This window comes from Vitis vinifera, chromosome 9 (assembly GCF_030704535.1).
Source record: "Vitis vinifera cultivar Pinot Noir 40024 chromosome 9, ASM3070453v1".
Lineage (NCBI taxonomy): Eukaryota > Viridiplantae > Streptophyta > Magnoliopsida > Vitales > Vitaceae > Vitis > Vitis vinifera.
In genome coordinates, this window is record NC_081813.1 from 18,562,307 (window position 1) to 18,580,762 (window position 18,456).

An 18,456-nucleotide genomic window follows, 5' to 3' on the forward strand; every position below is an offset into this window, starting at 1 on the left:
AATTCTTTGAACAATGATGGGAGAGAGAACCGGAGCCCAGCATTGAATTGCTCCTTGGTGAAGTAGATAGCGTTGTCCGCAGATTTCTCAGTCGACATGGCCTCTTCGTCCACAAGGTGAACGGACACTCCATTCGGGATGCAGAAGCGTTCGCAGAACTCCCTCACGTTTAGCTTGTCCACAGATTTTTCCGCATGGACCTCTCCGGACGCATCTTTGCCGCTCTACCCGGCCGCACTAGACGAAGCAGCGTTCTTTTTCGCAGACATTTTTTAGAGTAGGGTTGAAGCAAAACCTGCATGACAGAATGTCAACAGTAAAAAACATGGACCCGACCCCACAACCCTAACGGCAAAAAACGCTCAGAAAACCTAACATCACCAGTATCCCCATCCCAACCCTTGGCTCTACCACAAACAAAAATCGGTAGCCCACAAAAGGCGCAGGGGGGCAACAGAAACCCTAACGCACCCAAAACACGATCAAAACCCCCTGAAAAAACCCTAAAAACCAATATCGACCCCCAATCGTAAAGTAGATTGCCCAACAAGCCAGAAACAACCATAAAGCAAACACAAACGAGGACAAGGCAGAAATAGAGAACGTACCGAGTGTAAAATGGCAAAATGGAGATAAAGTCCACGGTGCACTCACCGTCACTGATCGAATATTGCTAGCAGAAACCCTAGAACCTCACTCACAGACGAAGATACGCAGAAGGCTGAAGAGAAAGCGCTACCAATAGAAAATGCAGAAGAAAAAATGCAACAGTAGGGGGCTCGATCTGCTATTTATAGTGGACAGCCCCTCGGTATCCCAAACGACCAACCGCGCCGTTTCTGAAAAGACACGCTGCTTGGAAATTCCCAGAGATGTCGGCTCATCATAAATGCTCTTTTTCCTTTTTCGCCCCCGCGCACCACGTGGCCCAATGAGCGCAAAAAGTAACCTCAGATTCAAAAACAATCATTTTTTAACCTGCTCATTCTGCCCGGACAAAATCGGCAGGTTAAAAGGGGGGCATTGTAGGGACCCTTCCCCCTGATGACACATGGCGCGCCTCGCTGTCCGGAGCGACTCCATCCGGACTCCCCAAAGAAGGACACGTGGCGCGCTCCCCCTATCCGAATTCCCTCAGGGAGAAGCACACGGCACTCGCAAGCATCACATCCGGACGATAGCATATCCTATCCGAATATGTTGTCCGGATCGTTGACTAAAGTAAGCAAGTCTTAATGACAGCCTGCCACAGCCCACGTTTCACCACCTGCAGAGCGAAAGGACAGAAGTGATGGCAAGTCACCTTCTACGATCTCTGACAGCCGCCCGTAGGGTGATGATGGCCCTGCCATCACCTAGAGGCATCATGACGAGCCAAAAAGTCTCCCTACCATTAAAGAGGAGGACAGAGCTTCTGATACTATATATATGGACCTTCACACAAGGAGGAAGGTAAGCTTGCTATACCTAGTAAAAGGTCAACTGATTAATCTCTCTAAGATATGGCTGACAAAACCATCGGAGGGTGTGTCCGGACACCCTGTCCGGACATCTTTTGCAAGGACAACTGAACCAGAACTCTATCTTGGTTGAAAACGTGCGTCCATTTGGCAGTTACGTGGATCATCGGGACGCAAGGCCTCAACAACCACCACCATCGTCGCCTCGGTACTCAGATGCAGACTATAATTAAATTTTCGAAGACGGTGACTCTATAATAATAAGTCTTTCAATAGTCAATACTTCCGATTCGAAAGTATGACTATAATAATTAAATTTAAAAATTTTAAAATCATTTTTATTCTCAATATTGGGAACAAAGTCTTCCATTATTTTTTTTAAAAAAATGCAGTAGTGTTAAAACAATTTATCTTCAAAACTAATGTTAAAAAAAAAGTAAAATTAAATAAAAATTAGTTTCACCTATTATTATATTTTTATTTTCTAGCTTTTGGATGTTGTTATCATTTTTTCCCTTCATGTGCTAGGATGACCGAGTTGAATTTGTTATTTGGGTGGAGCTAATTTGTTTAAATATTCATTCTTTGGGGAATAAAAATAATTTTAATATAGCAAAACTAAAACATATAATATAGAAGATGGACAAAGTTAAGGTAAACACTCAAAGAAAATTAAGATTTTGGGACTTCTCAATTTAATAAAGGTTTTGTTGTATTAAGGGTACATGGGTTATACCAATAAATAAGTATTAGCCCAAAAGTGATGCAAATTGTGGGTACGTTGTTTAAGAATATATACATTTTCTTTTTTATTTTCATCCTTTAACACTATGATATATTTAGAGTCCATTTGGTAGTGATTCTATAAAACGCTTTTAATATTTGAAATTGAAAATTTTTGCTAATTATTTTAAATTTTTTTTTGGAGCTATTATTAATTTTAAAATAACTCTATTATTTCTATTTTATGTAGAATTATTATTTTCTATTTTTTTAACCTAGCAAATAAGTTTCAAATTAAATGAGGCTTAATGTGTTAGATTTATTAACAAGTTTATTAATTTTTGAAAATAATTTGAAACTCAAATAATAAACTCAGTAATACTAGAAATTTATGGATAAATTTTTTTTTCATAATGACTATTATTTTTTTCTACACATAATTATATTTTAATAAATTTCTCACTATAAAAATGAACTTCAAATTGACACTTTGTATTAAATTTATTAATATGTTTAACAATTTTCAAAAATAATTTGGAACTAAAAAAATAAGTACAATCATAAAAAAAACAATAGATTAAAACTAATATATTATGAATCATGACTTTACTGTTTCTTCTATATATACAAATATATTTTTTGAATTTAGGTAAATAAATTATAATTTGAGTAAGACAAATTAATAATTTAAGTTCTTTAATGAATTTTTAAATTTTTAAGAATAATCTTGAATTCATAATTGCCCTCCTCCTATGAGAATGGCATATTGCCCACCAGTACACAAAATAAAACCGATGGAAGTAGGTAGAAAATTATTTAGGAAGAACCACTCAGATTATGCAGTATGGTAATGTACATCCATAAGTTGGTTAATCAGCTATTAAGTTGTAATTTCCATAATGTTATAATGATCTTCTACAGAGTATCTGAAAATAAGTTGATGTTGAAACTTGTCATATTTTCATATGCCTTTCAAAGATGGATCCCTTTAGTTAGTCAATAATTGATACTGGTTAATTTCAAGTATGCTTAACTGTTATTCCTAATTCTTTGTGATGAATCAATCCTCATTGGTGAAATGATTATGTATCTGAAGTTTGAGACAACAACACATTAGCATCAATAAATTCTTGGATGTATGATGGAGTTGTGAGTTTTCACAATGGCCTACTGCTTCATCTATTATATAATGGTTTTTCTTTCCCTTGGTTAAATGTTTGTGTGATTATTTTTGGCTTATTGGTTGGTCAATCAAATATTGAACCCTTTTAAGTTGGTTCCTACATCTAAAACTAAATTGTTCATGAAGTTTCTGATTGCCTCATCCTGTCTTTTCCATTTATGCATGTAGGTACAATGAATTTGATCAACCTGTCTGTAGGGTCTGTGATGTCATTTTGAAATCTGAATCCCTATGGGATGCACACCAAGCTTCTCGTAAACATCATGAGGTGATGCTTACTGTCCTAGTTATGTTATGAATAAAGCTATTGAAAAATTGCATTCAGAGGTTCTATAGCATGTACAATCACACACGACACAAAAGATTATTGTAATTTCATTCCTTTATGATAGATAAATTCTAAAATAAGAATGCAGTGAAATCATGTATGAAGATATCTACAGATTGTCACACTCAAGAGTCGATATTGAAGTGGTGTAGGGTGAAGGGCTTGAGTAAGGGCCTCTCTCGAGGTTTGTTTCATTGAGTAAGAGCCTCCCTTGAGTTTGATGTCACACCTATCTTTCTATAATGTAGTCGTGTCCCTCACCTTGGCAATAGATGTTAATCCTTGGATTGGATGGGTCCTTCCTCTTCAAAATCCTTCTTTCTTTCCTTTTGTCTAGGGTGGATAAGTTGGTTTATCTTCTGCTAGTAGGACAAATTTGGAGATTCAAAGTTTCCCTTGAATTGAAAGACTTTATACAGTTAGTGGCTTATAGTAAAGAGAATATAAGCTATCATCTTGGGGTTAGAAGACCCTACAAAGTTATTGACCGTGATGATTGTGTTTCAAGTAGGAAGAGTAGAGAAAATAGATTACTCAGTGTTGGATATACTTTCTACTTTTTGTTCTTGAAATAAAAAAAATCAGTAGTAAATTTTATATAAGATGCAAGAACTCTTAAAAGTTTGCATGAAAAAAGTAATGGTTCTGAAAGCTATTTAAAAAATTTGAGGTATTAGAAAGTTTTTAGTACCTCAAATTTTAAAATTTCTAAAAATGATTTTTAAAGAGATAAGGTGAATCTATTCTTTTTGTACAAGATGTTTTACTTTTTTATAGAAGTTTCTGATTTTAAAAACAAAAAATAGGAAGTGTATCAAAATAGACATTTAGTTTCCCATTGCTTGTTTCTTGTGATCTTTGGTTGTGTATCTTTTCTATGGTGGGTATTTAGTGTTCTTTTAAGGATTTGTTAGGGATAATAGGAGCAAAGTTAGTTGATGCCTTTCAAATTGAGGGAAAGGCCAGGATATTTGAATAATAGATAAAGGTATGGTGTATACTTCTTGTTGCCCTCTTTGGGTTTTCATTATTAGGGAGTTCACTATCATTTTGTTTATTTTGAATTTGGGTCCAGAGCAACATATGTTACTCCCTTAAATGAGTGTTCTTATTTTTAAGCTCCATACCTTTTGGGTTTTACCTGGAGCCTTATCAGGATGTGATATTTTTGTTCATGTCATTCTTCCTACATGTGACTTTCATTTCAATTCTCTATTAGAGTTGTTTGTTTTGTATGAAAAATACCTAATGATTTTTATGGTGAAAAAACATCCTCTGCCTGCCCACTATTATCAAAGGTAAGCCTTGGTGGTAAATAGTGCAAACCATGGGTGAAGTGGTTTGCTTTAGACAAGGTGTCTCTGATCATAGCTATGTATGTTGTGAAAAACACAATTTGTGTGTAAAGATGAATGAATGGTGCAGTGAGTGTTTTCCTTTTTTCTGGAGTAATCCACATTAACTATCTCTCCTTTTAATAGAAATAACCAAAGATTAGAAATAGGTCATCTATGATAGCCATCGAATGATGCATAAACACCAATAGCTATTCTTAGATAAAATGCCAGCTATTCTAGGTTTTACTTCTCCTTTTTTCCCCACTATTGAAACCCTAAGCACCATTATGCTTAGGGATTTCCTTTGGGGAGGTGGGAATCTGGAGCGAAAACCTCATTTAGTAAGATGGGAATTGGTGTGCTTAAGTAAAAAGAAAGGGGGTTTGGGGGTCAAGTGCCTTTCCACATTCAATAAGGCTCTTCTTTGCAAATGGAATTGGTGATTTGCGAATGAAAGAGGGGTTTTGTGGAATCAAGTGATTAGAGGGAAGTATGGGGAAGAAAGAGGGGGGTGGTGCTTTCGGGAAATGAGAGAGGCGTATGATGTTGGGTTATGGAAAGGGATAAAGATGGAATGAGATATTGTGAGAACTAGGATTTCCTTCTCAGTAGGTAATGGGCATAGGTGAGATTTTGGAGGGATAAGTGGTGTGGGGATTCTCCTTTGTCTGTGTCATTTCTATCCTTGTTTGCTTTAGCTGTTGATGAGAAGGCATGATTGGTGGATATTTGGGACTCCTCAACTGAGGGGGGTAGGGGGGGATGGAACCCTTGCTTCTCTAGATCCTTTAATGATTGGGAGGTGGAGGAGGCGGAAAGCTTCTTGATGCGGCTGCATGGGAAGAGAGTGTGTGGTGATGTGTAAGACACGGTGTTTTGGAACGAAACAAAGAGTGGGAAGTTCTTGGTCAAATCCCTCTACTATGCTCTAGAGCTGGATAGCTCTTCTTCATTTCCCCCAAGTTGCATTTGGAATGTGTGGGTGTAGCCCAAGATTAACTTCTTTGCTTGGGAGGCTACATGGGCCAAAGCTTTAACTTTGGATTTAATTCAAAAAGGAGGACGGGCCTTAGCAAATAGATGTTTTTTGTGCCATGAGAGGGAAGAGACTATAGGCCACCTTCTTTTTCATTGTACTAAAGCAAGGGTCTTGTGGGAATTGTTCTTTTCTTTGGTTGGGGTGTCATGGGTGCTTCCTTCTTCAATTAAAGAGACCCTCCTTAGTCGGCATGGTTTGTTTGTGGGCAAAAAGCGTATGAAGGTGTGGAGTGCAACTCCTCTACATATTTTTTTGGACGGTTTGGAAGGTGAGAAATAGATTAGCCTTCGATCTAGAGACTCAAATACTATTTTGTTTTTTCCCTTTGGTTAGAGGCAAAGTTGTTTATAGCTGATCACCCTCTAACTTTAGTTAGTTTTGTTGATTGGTTGAGCTTTAGTTAAAGTCGTTTTTTTTTACTTGCTTGAGCGTTTGTTTTCTTTTTCTTTTTTGGCTGGTTTGGCGATGGGTGTATAGGTGTTGTATACCTTGAGTTGCTCTTTTGACGTCTCTTTTTTAATAGATCTTTTTCTTTACCTATCAAAAAATAAAAATTATGCTTTATCTCATGATGTAATCAAATGCATATGAAGAAAAAGTGTAATTCTATCCAAACAAAGAATTCAAGCACTCTCTCCTTTCAACACACAAGAGGCGATATACCACCAAACAACGTTTGTCAGGGGTTAAAATATGTAGGGAAAGATGTTACCTAATGGATAAAAGAATGCTTACCAAGCAAAAGGACCTACAAGGAGCAAATGAATTGCACAAGGTTAATTGGGATGTATTTAAAGGTGAAGAAGATGGAGAGATATATTTAAAGCTCAAAGATGTGTTTCTGCAGTCTTGCTTCGAGTGGTCTTTGCATGCATTTGCGCAATAAGGATGTCTCTTTTTGATTTTGTAGATAGTTCAGGTTTGATGCAAGTGGTTTTTGTGAGTGTTGAGTTCAGGTTTTCTATTTATTTATTTATTATTTATTTTTATAACCACTATGTCTTGGTGGTCCTATGTATAATGTACTAGGTTTGGCCTCTTTGTGGCTCTTAGATTTGCATATCTTATTATCTATCAAAAACAAAAAAAAAAAAGGCAATTAAAGAGATAGAGGAGATTGATGGATGTGATAGAATAATTTGAGTTCTAGTTAAAGCAGCCACAAGAAATTTTTTTAAAATCATTTTCTTGTTTGCTTTTCTTTTTTTCTTTGTTTTCATCTCTTTCTTGATCTCTTTCCTTCTGTCAGAAACAACAATTTATATGCATAGCATGTTGGCTGTCTCTGACTCTTTGTGTTCAGGGGAGAAGTTGTTCACAAACTTAGACAATCACCTCCCCTCTTAGCCAACTCATCAACTCTCTAGGTAGGCAACCAAGCTTTCCAAGGCAACCCATGCTTCTAGAATGGTCAACAAATCGGTGAATTTAGAAAGCATATCTCAATACTCCCTCCTATCCAGAAGAGATTTCTAATTCAGAGCAAGTACACCACTTTCAAAGTTGGGGTGAGGATAAGATTTTTTTTCCCCTTAATGTGCAAATCAATACTGGGTGGCTTATATGAAAACGTCCTAACAGGCCTATTTTTGTGTTTCCTGAGCAATTTCCCAGACCAATTTGCAATGGAGTACCATCAAAGTGGATCTTAGGCTATCAATAGGAGAAGAGGGGATGGGGACGAATTTCTCAAAGACCTCATAATTGCCCTCCTCCTATGAGAATGGCATATTGCCCACCAATACACAAAATAAAACTGATGGAAGTAGGTAGAAAATTATTTAGGAAGAACCACTCAAATTATGCAGTATGGTAATGTACATCAATAAGTTGGGTAATCAGCTATAAAGTTGTAATTTCCATAATGTTATAATGATCTTCTACAGAGTATCTGAAAATAAGTTGATGCTGAAACTTGTCATATTTTCATATGCCTTTCAAAGATGGATCCCTTTAGTTAGTCAATAATTGATACTGGTTAATTTCAAGTATGCTTAACTGTTATTCCTAATTCTTTGTGATGAATCAATCCTCACTGGTGAAATGATTATGTATCTGAAGTTTGAGACAACAACACATTAGCATCAATAAATTCTTGGATGTATGATGGAGTTGTGAGTTTTCACAATGGCCTACTGCTTCATCTATTATATAATGGTTTTTCTTTCCCTTGGTTAAATGTTTGTGTGATTATTTTTGGCTCTTATTGGTTGGTCAATCAAATATTGAACCCTTTTAAGTTGGTTCCTACATCTAAAACTAAATTGTTCATGAAGTTTCTGATTGCCTCATCCTGTCTTTTCCATTTATGCATGTAGGTACAATGAATTTGATCAACCTGTCTGTAGGGTCTGTGATGTCATTTTGAAATCTGAATCCCTATGGGATGCACACCAAGCTTCTCATAAACATCATGAGGTGATGCTTACTGTCCTAGTTATGTTATGAATAAAGCTATTGACAAATTGCATTCAGAGGTTCCTTTATGATAGATAAATTCTAAAATAAGAATGCAGTGAAATCATGTATGAAGATATCTACAGATTGTCACACTCAAGAGTCGATACAGTAGAAGAAAAACATTTGTCTTTGTATTTACAGATTAACATGTACATCAAAATGCAATGAATATTGTCTATCAAAAAAAAAAAAAAAAAAAATACAATGAACACATGTATTTGTGTATCTATTTATACATGCTATTGATTATTTGCATGTCAAAATCAGGTTGTTTGATTTTAAAAGATTCTATATGGATTCAAAAGATGTATGTGCTAGGGTCTTATCTTTGCTACTAAAGCTATACTTTTAATATGCTTTGTTTTTTTTTTTTTTTGAAATTTTATGCACGTTTCCTCTTATATATTACTTTTATGTTTATTATCTATACATAATTAACAATTCATGATGACATCATCGATCATTATTTTCCTGTGTTTCATATTGTATCCTAAGTGGAAATATCATTGAAATCCTTCTATACTTGTGTAAAAAATAAACAGCTGTCATGCATAGATTATCGCATAGTGTATAATTATAATTTTGTTTTTAAACAAAACAAACAAAATAGGGTCTGCAACCCTACTCAGCAGCTGCTCAGTTGACAGCTCCAATCTGGCTCTATGCACCTAAAGATTATTTTGTACTTAAAAGGAACTATTTAAAAAAAAACACAAAAAGAAGAAAATATTTTTAATCTGTCGTTGGATGAAACAGGGTGAATGAGCCCTATCAGGGTATAAGGTTTTTTTTTTTTTTTTGGTTTTTGTTTTTGTTTTTTGTTTTTATTTATTTATTTATTTTTTTATCATAAACAATAATTCGTTTATAAGGATTTGAAAGTACATGTGAAGGATGAGAATTCCTTCCTGAAAATAAAAATTTTGATTAAACATAAACAAATGGATGATTTCCCCAAAATGCAAAACGAGACCTCAATATATTGCCAAAAGAAACCATAGAAAGGAAAGACTATTCTCTATGGGCTGAAGCTTTGCTCTAAGCTTAACTATTTTGACTTTTATGATTCACACACCAAATTCTAATTGAGCTAGAGTCCCCTTGAAAGCTGTAGTTGTTGGGCCTCAAAAAGAGGAATAGAGATAAATTAGGTTCCATATAGATTTTGTAGTTCTCCACTTATCCTAAAAAATCTTTACATTTCTTTTCTTCCAATTTGCCAAACTTTTTTGCCTCTAGAATAAAGTGCTCCTCAAACCTCTAAAGGATATCGTCATCAATTCACCTATGCTCCTAGGAGGAATCCTATTAAGTCTTAAAAGCTTGTTCCATAGCCCCAAAGTCCTAGGGCAGTGTAAAAAGAGCCTGTGCCATACCCTATGCCTTGCAGTGTATAAGTTGTGGGCTTATAGTTAGCAATTTGATGTTTTTTCTTAGAAAAAAACTGAATGCCACAATTATGGAGCTTCTTCAACCCATAGGAATTTTCTTTTATCTTTGTCAAGCTTCTTCAACCCTTTTTCTTTTGAAACCCGCCCCTTCTTTTGAGCCCCACAGCAATGCTGGCAAGATTGCACATTCAGATTCTTCATCAAACCCTTTATAAAAAAAAATAAAAATAAGGAAAGAGAAAATGGCAAATGATCTGCATCTTTTTGATCTGATGTCTCGCAAAGTGTAAAGAACCCATGCCTAGAGAAAAGAAAAAACAGCAAAACCAGCCCCAAAAAGGCTGTAAACAAGTCACCTATTTGCAAAGAACTCGTGACTTGCATCTTTTGTGCAACTCCTAATGCACCTAAGTCACGTACAATGTAAAAAATGCAGTCTAGAGTCCTTACAAGGTATAATGCATGAAAATAGGATAAATAAAAGTGAACTGAAACTTTATTAAATAAATAATAAAAATCCACATGTTTATTACACCATGTCATGCTTTTAAGGGCTCTATCCTAACAATTGAGTCATTCTTTCTTTATCTACATTTCAAAATTCTTTCTTTTAGGAATCCTTCCTTGGATAGAGTTTTTTCCCTTTGTTTTTCTCAAACTTGATTAACTTCTTAAAACTTTCTTGTGATGGGTACAAGGTCCTCATCTTCTTCACTAGCTTTTTCTTCTTCATCATCAATGGTGGAGGCTTTAAGAGCAATATTTTTCTTCTTCTAATCTTTCACTTCTTGATGACTCTTCATGAGTCATCAAGGATCCAATCAATTCCTCCAAAGGAAGTTTTGTAAGGTCCTTAGCTTATTGGATAGTCATAACTTTGGCTTCTCATTTCTTACAAAGAAATCTTAGAATCTTCATGACCTCCTCTAATTCCTTGTAAACCTTTCCCAAAGCTTGGAATCCATTAATGATGTCAGCAAACATCTCAACAATAGATTTATTATCTTTCGTAGAAATAACTCATAATTAACCACAAGAATATTGATTTTAGAGTCTTTAACTTGATTTGTCTCTTCATAAGTTATTTCTAAAAATCTCCAAATATCATAAGTGGATTCACATTGGCAAACGTAGTTATATTTATTTCTATCAATTGTACAATGTAAACATTAATAGATATCTTTAGCATTTAAATGAGCTTTTCTTTTGTTAAACTCATCCCACTTTTAGCTAGGTTTAGGTATAACAACTTCATTCTCAATTTGGTTTAGAATATGGGGACCATTTTGGATGAAAAAGATCATAATCAATGGATTTAAAAATAATGTCGTCCTAGTTTCCCAATAGAAGTAATTGATTCCCAAAAAGAACAAATATATATTAATCGAAAACCCTTCCATATAAGATGAGTTGGAAGAATTAGCTATTTTCTCTTAGACAATTAAGTAAAAAACAAAAGGTCTAGCTTTGATACCAATTGTGAAAAAAAGCTATTTTGATTTAGATAATCATTCAAGAGTGGGGCGAATTAGGTATTGAAACTATTTTAAAAAATAATCAACTTAAGCAAGTTATGTAAAGGATAAGAATGAATAGAGAGTAATATTAAGAAATTAAGGGAATAATATTGCAAACTCTTTTATAATGGTTTGGGAAGCTGCCTATATCCACTCTCCTCAAGCTGCTAATAGGGTGAAGGTTACACTTAGATTCCAAGGTTCCAATAGACCTTTACAAACTCTTCAAGTAAAATGCCTACTTGAATACTTCTCTCACAATATTAAATTTTGAAGCTGTATCCGTATAGAGGCCAAGGTGTTTTATGTGTCAGGCTTTTGTTAATATACTGCACTGGAAGCTTAAGTGAAAGCTCTTGAGTCATTTAATGTTGGGCTCTAAGGTTTATATTTGATATATCTCATAGGATAGTTCTCATTTCAGTTACTATTGGCCAGGTGAAAGTTCCAATACACAGCTGCTATTTTATGGTTCCTAGGTGTAAACTAGTAACGCTTTCAACTTTCTTGTGACTTATGGAATGCTGAGTAGATTGATGCAAATTTGAGTGTATTGAAGAAACTAAAGATTTTTGTACATGGAATAGTATAATCTGTTCAAAAAGGGAAAAAAAAATACTGCAGTAATTTTTTTTTTTTTGATAAATAAAATACTGCAGTAATTTTGAATGTATGATATGAATGCAAGGAGATTATAATAATTTCTCCCTGTTCAATTGTCTAAACTCGCCCTGCTTTGTGCTTAATCTTTGAACTTTTGACAAGATTTTGCAAAGATTTTAGACAGCATCTACAAAATTCCACTTTCTCATTGAAAATATGAGCCACAATTTTATATGAATTGGTTTACATCCTTTCAATTGTTATTATTATTTTTTTTTATGTTTTGATTTACCATGAGTTAATGAAGTGCTTATACCACTACAGGCAATTAAAAATGTCAAAGCCAATGCTGCTGGACTAACTCGGGCTAACAATGCAAAACCTGAGGCCCCTAAACCTGAGTCCTCAACTGTATTGTCTAATGCTACATCTGAACCCTCTATGAATTTGCAGAAGGCTCAGCTATCATCTGGGCTTCCTGCAGATTTTTTTGATAATCATGTGACAAAGAAGCAAAAATCTGGTAAGAAAAAAACTGACATCCAACTTAAGCTTTTCTTCATCAGTTCAATTCTAGGCTATGGCAATAACTACCTTAGGCTTGTACTTGTTCTGCAGCATTTTCTATTGTTAAAAACTAAAGTAATTACTTTAGGTTTACAAATGTAAGGAAGTACCCAATTTTGAATTCAGAGTTTGACTGAAATTGAGAAGCAACCTATTACCGATTCTGAGCATATATTCTAGAGTCCCACCTACCTGATGCCCAATAAGCCGGAAGAGTTGCTAAGTCCTTGTTTCTAGCTGTCCACATACTTCATGCAAATCCCCTATCATATTCTTCTTTCTTAGTTTCTTGGGGCATCTCTATGTCTGGAGATTCATTGCAGAGAAATTCCTCGATTACTCTTCTTTTATTTCTAGACACCAAACCTCTGCATTCTGACTGATGATCTTCATTCAAATATTTTGACAGTCAATGAGCACCCTTACAACTCCTGTTAAGCCTCAATCCTGGTGATCCTCCGGATTCAATTTAGCAGGTTTGTACGTCCTGCTTAAAGTACACCTTACACTTGAACCTTATGTGGGAGTGACAATCCTCACTGTGCTTGACAAGCTTGACATTCCTAGGGGCCAATACAGATTCAATATCTTCTCCTTGCAAAAACAAGGACTTGCTAGATTTCAGCCAAAATGACTCAAGTTGGGCCCTGAAGCCCTTTGAAACACCCTTTCAGGTGGTTAAGAAAGCAAAAGGTGTTTGGTCTGTTAAGCTGACAAGTTTTCTAGAAAAACCAAGTAATAGAACTTTCTGGGATTTTTCATTTGCTTCTTCATCACTGTCTTTGACTGTTGATAAATTCCTGCAGTCATGACTGTAATCGCAAGTTGTTATTAGTCTGGCAATTTGTTCTATATTCCCTAGTTGAAATTCAGGTTAGTCTGGTAACCTGTGGTTTTAGAGGAATAATTTATATTTCATAATGTATCTCTAGGAAATGATGATGTCAAGTTCCTAGATCCAGATTCATACAACAAGACTGGGGGTTCTGCTTCTGCTCAAACTCAGTCAATGGAGCCTCTTGAGTCGAAAAACAATTTAGACGGATTGTCCAGTTCTCACTCTGAAAAGATGGGAAAAAGTGGAATTCGTCATGCCAGGGACCTTACCCAGACATCAGGAAAGATTGTTGGTTCAGAAACCAAGGAAGTAAAGGGTGCTCTTCCTGAAGGCTTCTTTGATAACAAGGATGCTGACCTTCGTGCACGTGGCATTGTGCCTGTTAAGCCGGATGTCAAGTAAGTTCTTGCTTCTGTTATATAAATTTATTTCTTTAAAATGTCACTATCATCTAACAGGGAGTGTAATAGATTCTCTGGAATAGTTGTCCCTTCCTTTAGATTCTTTTATGTCCTCTAGTACTGTTTCTTTTCTATCAAATTAGAGAAACAAGGTCTGAGAGGGTCTCAAAAGTGTGTAAAGAAAATTTGAGATTATATCTTGTTTGAAGAATTAGTTTTCAGCACTCACTGGTCCATCATTGTCATTTTTGAAGCTTTGTCATCTTTTCATCATCGTTGTTATCATCATCGTTGTAAAGAAAAATTAGGACTCTGCCTTGTACTGACAGGTGTATGTGAATTGTGTACATCACAACTGTAGTGTAGTGAAATAAATCTGGGTATAATTTAGCAGGGGAGGGTGTTAGAGAGGACTGGCTGTGTTAAAAGCCTTAGTGAGCCTCAGTGGAGGTTTCTCTGATTCGTGGGAAGTTTATTTTTGATGGTGTAGGGACCTTTTAACCCTACAGCATAATGGCACGTGTTTATTATTGGATACTTGAGATGATCAGAAATTACGATGTATGATTGCATTACTTGGAACACTGAATTAACCTTGTTAAGAAATGTTAAATCCTGGTCAGGGACGAGTACAAAGAATTTGAAAAGTTGATACAGGAGGATTTGAAGGAGGTGGACAACCGTTTGGAAGAAGAAGAGGTCAGGATCATTTATTCCTTGCACCATTCCTAGAACCCAATAATGTAGTCTCTGGTGATGTTTACTAAAGATTGGAGTTATATCATTAACTTGGTTTTGCAATTTTATGATGTAGTTTGATGCAGCTGAGATGATTGAAGAGGCCGAGTCTGTGGAGCAAAAGTAAGTCAAGTGTGGTCACGAGTAGTGTATCACTTGGGTTCTCCTATATTTCCAATGTTTTTGAGTTGGCCTTTTGTTCAGGGTGTATTGGGAGAAAGTGGAAATGCTGAAGAAGAAGAAATTGGAGCTGAAGGCGGCCAGATCCGGCAGACGGAGTAAAGATCCTGAGGTCAGAGGCAAGGGGCAAAGCTCTAAAGGGGATTCATCCAGTGGTGATGATAGTGATGGGAATTTCACAGTTGATTGGAGAGCACAACACCTGTGAATACTTTTGTTTGAAATTTTCTGGTAGCATCGCCTGTGCAGACATGTCTATTAAGGAAATATTTCATTAAGGAAATAAATTTCAAATCAAAGTGTACTTGAAACATAAAATTTATTAATTTTTAAAAATAATTTGAAACTCAAAAACTGATTTAATTAATACTAAAAGTTATGAAAATTAATAACATTAGTAAGTCAAAGATCAAAATTTATTTTAATTATTTAGGTTAGTTTCTTTATATATATATATATATATCATTTTTTAAAAATTTTAAAACTCAAATAGTATTAGATTCACTAACGAGCTTAGTAATTTTTTAAAATAATTTAAAACTCAGATAGTTATGGGAATTTCACAGTTGATTGGAGAGCACAACACCTGTGAATACTTTTGTTTGAAATTTTCTGATAGCATCGCCTGTGCAGACATGTCTATGTCGGCATGCAAACACCTGATTACATTTGCTGGAGTTTGGTGCTGCTTCTTTCATTCTGAGCCATTCTCTAAATACAGACTGACTAGATTCTGGTTCAACTGGCTGCTGATTGAAAGGGATGGGGAGTGAGGCGAGGTGAGAGTAAGCCCTGGTCCAAGATCCTAGAATTTTAGATTGTTTCTGATTCTGTATGCATGGATATAAAGGGGCAGGTAGAAGATGTGGGTTTTGGTTGAAACTTGAATTCCGATGCTAAGATTTAGGCAAAAGGGTTAGGAAGGGAATCAGTTTTATGCTCTTATTGTTTATCAGGAGCATTATTATCTGAAACACCTGCGCTAAAATGCTAACATTTATCTTTTCACTACCTTCAAGTATATGGTGTAATCGCACAACTAAAATGCAAAATTTTCTGGTGGGATTATCTCGTGATTTCAGAATCTTAATTAATTAATATTATTATTATTATTATTATTATTGTTTTTGTTAGGGGGTGGCCATTTGGTGGTAATAGTGGGCAAGTTAGAGTCAGTTTAGTCGTGTGTTTAAAAAGTAGTTTTTCCTTTTTAAAAATAAAAATTATTTGTTTCTAATTTTTAAAAATAAAGTGAAATAAAAAGTAAGAGTCTGTTTGGCTGCGTGATTTAAAAATATTTTTTATTATTTTTAAAAGTAAAAAATTATTTTTAAAATTTTTTAACATTGTTTTTGTTAGTAAAATAGAGAATAATTGTTTGAGAATAAGTAAAAGTTGTTTTCCTCCATTTTTAAAAATAAAAAAAAATTATATAAATTTTTTTAAAAAGTATTAAAAAAACAAATAAATTTAAACATGTTATTATTCCATTTCTCTCTATAGAATTTTTTTTAAGTATTAAACAAAAATAAAATAAAACATGTTATTATTCCATTTCTCTCTCAACAATCTAATCTTCCTTTAAATTATTCATATTTTTCTGAATTTTTCTAGAATATTTCATTAAGGAAATAAATTTCAAATCAAAGTGTACTTGAAACATAAAATTTATTAATTTTTAAAAATAATTTGAAACTCAAAAACTGATTTAATTAATACTAAAAGTTATGAAAATTAATAACATTAGTAAGTCAAAGATCAAAATTTATTTTAATTATTTAGGTTAGTTTCTTTATATATATATATATATATATATATCATTTTTTAAAAATTTTAAAACTCAAATAGTATTAGATTCACTAACGAGCTTAGTAATTTTTTAAAATAATTTAAAACTCAAATAGTAAACCAATTAATACAAAAAACTTATGGATAAAAATTGGTTTAGAACAACTTTATTGTTTCTCTTTCACATAGAATTCTTATTCTTTAATTTTTTTTTTCTTAGGCAAATGAACTCTAAATTAAATAAGACTTAATGCTTGGATTCATTAACGAGTCTCGTAATTTTTAAAATTAATTTAAAACTCAAGTAATGAACCAATTAATACTAGAAATTTATGGACAAAAATTGGTTTAGAACCACTTTATTGTTTATCTTTTACATAGAATCCTTATTCCCCAACTTTTTTCACTAAGCAAATGAATTCCAAATTAAATAAAACTTAATGCATTGAATTCATTAACGAGTCTAGTAATTTTTAAAATTAATCTAAAACTCAAACAATAATATAATCAATACTAGAAATTTATGAAAAAAAATGGTTTAAAATAACTCTATTGTTTTTATTTTACATAGAATTATTATTTTCTATTTTTTTAACCAAGCAAATAAGCTTCAAATTAAATGAGGCTTAATGTGTTGAATTCATCAATAAGTTTATTAATTTTTTAAAATAGTTTGAAACTCAAATAATAAACTCATTAATACTTGAAATTTATGGATAAAAATTGTTTCATAATGATGTTATTTTTATAAACTCATCATTAATACATATTGCATTAATGATTAAATTATTAATTTCTTTGAGTGTATGTATGAGCAACATCTTAAAGTGATAGCATAATTTTTAACTTTAAACAATCAATAATTTAATAGGTAGTAATATATATCTTTAATAATAGATACAATGATCATATAAATCTATCATTGTGGTATTTCCACCAAGTTTGAATTTAATATTCATCCTTGTGCATGTGGACATATAAAATGATCATGGGAAGGGGTGGGTTTGTAATTCAAGGAATAAAAATGTAACACAAAAGGTAGATGACTACGTAGTATTTAAATTACAGATAATAATTCATGAGAAACAATATATAATGATATAGTAGGCTTGGGTAAAGCATTGATGAGTTGCTTCAATTTAATTTTCATATAGTATTGAAATGTAATAAATCTTCATTAGTGTAATGAAGATTAATTGTAAAGTTTTTGGAAAATCTTATGGGACCTAGTTTATTCTATGGATCCCAATTGTTGCATTTGAGTTATTGATCATTTTTCTACATTATGATTTAAATTATGAAATAGAAAAATAATGGTGCACAATATGGAGTTAGGCTATGACTCATTCATTAGTGAAAAAATTGTAATTTTGCCAAACCTAGTTTACATAAGCAAATCCATGCCATAGGTTAGAGACACAATCTCTAGGTGGAAGCCTAGGAGCCACGAACCCACTCTCTCTCTCTCTTGTTTGATTATTATTTGGTAGTTCGAAAATTTTAAATTAAAATTTTCTTCTAATACTTTTTAATCACAAGTTTTTTGGGGGCTATTATTAATTTACTAACAATGGGAAAAGATATTTGTTGTTTTTCCTTTTTAGTAGCAGTTAAAAAGGTTATAACATTTGAAAATCACAATTTATCTTAACAAGAACCCCTTTTTTTTTTTTAATAAATCAATAGAATAGAATTAAAAATTAGAGTATAAATTAGTAGCATACCTGAAACCAATATGAAGATATAATAACATAAAGTAATTATCATTGAATAAATTAAAAGCAAAGTCATATCTTCTATTACAATAGTGATGGAATTCACTTCCAAAGCTTATAGTAAATCATAAAGCATATGAAGATCTACAAACAAAATTTATTGCCTTCGAGCATGATTTTTGGCATCG

The 18,456-nt window shown here is 33.6% G+C and overlaps 1 protein-coding gene across 3 annotated transcripts; it reads left to right on the top strand.

Annotated features, from left to right (window-relative positions):
- Positions 1 to 3,292: 3,292 nt before the first annotated feature.
- On the top strand, positions 3,293 to 15,015 carry LOC100251944 (protein ABA AND ROS SENSITIVE 1-like). 3 transcript variants are annotated; one of them, XM_059739722.1, is made up of 6 exons: positions 3,293 to 3,634; positions 12,366 to 12,564; positions 13,571 to 13,844; positions 14,471 to 14,546; positions 14,662 to 14,708; positions 14,790 to 15,015. In XM_059739722.1, the coding sequence occupies exons 2-6, from the start codon at positions 12,483 to 12,485 to the stop codon at positions 14,971 to 14,973; spliced, it is 663 nt and encodes a 220-aa protein (XP_059595705.1). In that variant the 5' UTR covers positions 3,293 to 3,634; positions 12,366 to 12,482; the 3' UTR covers positions 14,974 to 15,015. The 3 variants fall into 3 exon arrangements, with proteins under 3 accessions (XP_059595705.1, XP_059595703.1, XP_059595704.1); XM_059739720.1 differs by having other exon boundaries at positions 3,295 to 3,634; positions 13,565 to 13,844; XM_059739721.1 differs by lacking the exon at positions 3,293 to 3,634 and adding an exon at positions 8,347 to 8,488 and having other exon boundaries at positions 13,565 to 13,844.
- The last annotated feature ends 3,441 nt before the right edge of the window (positions 15,016 to 18,456 follow it).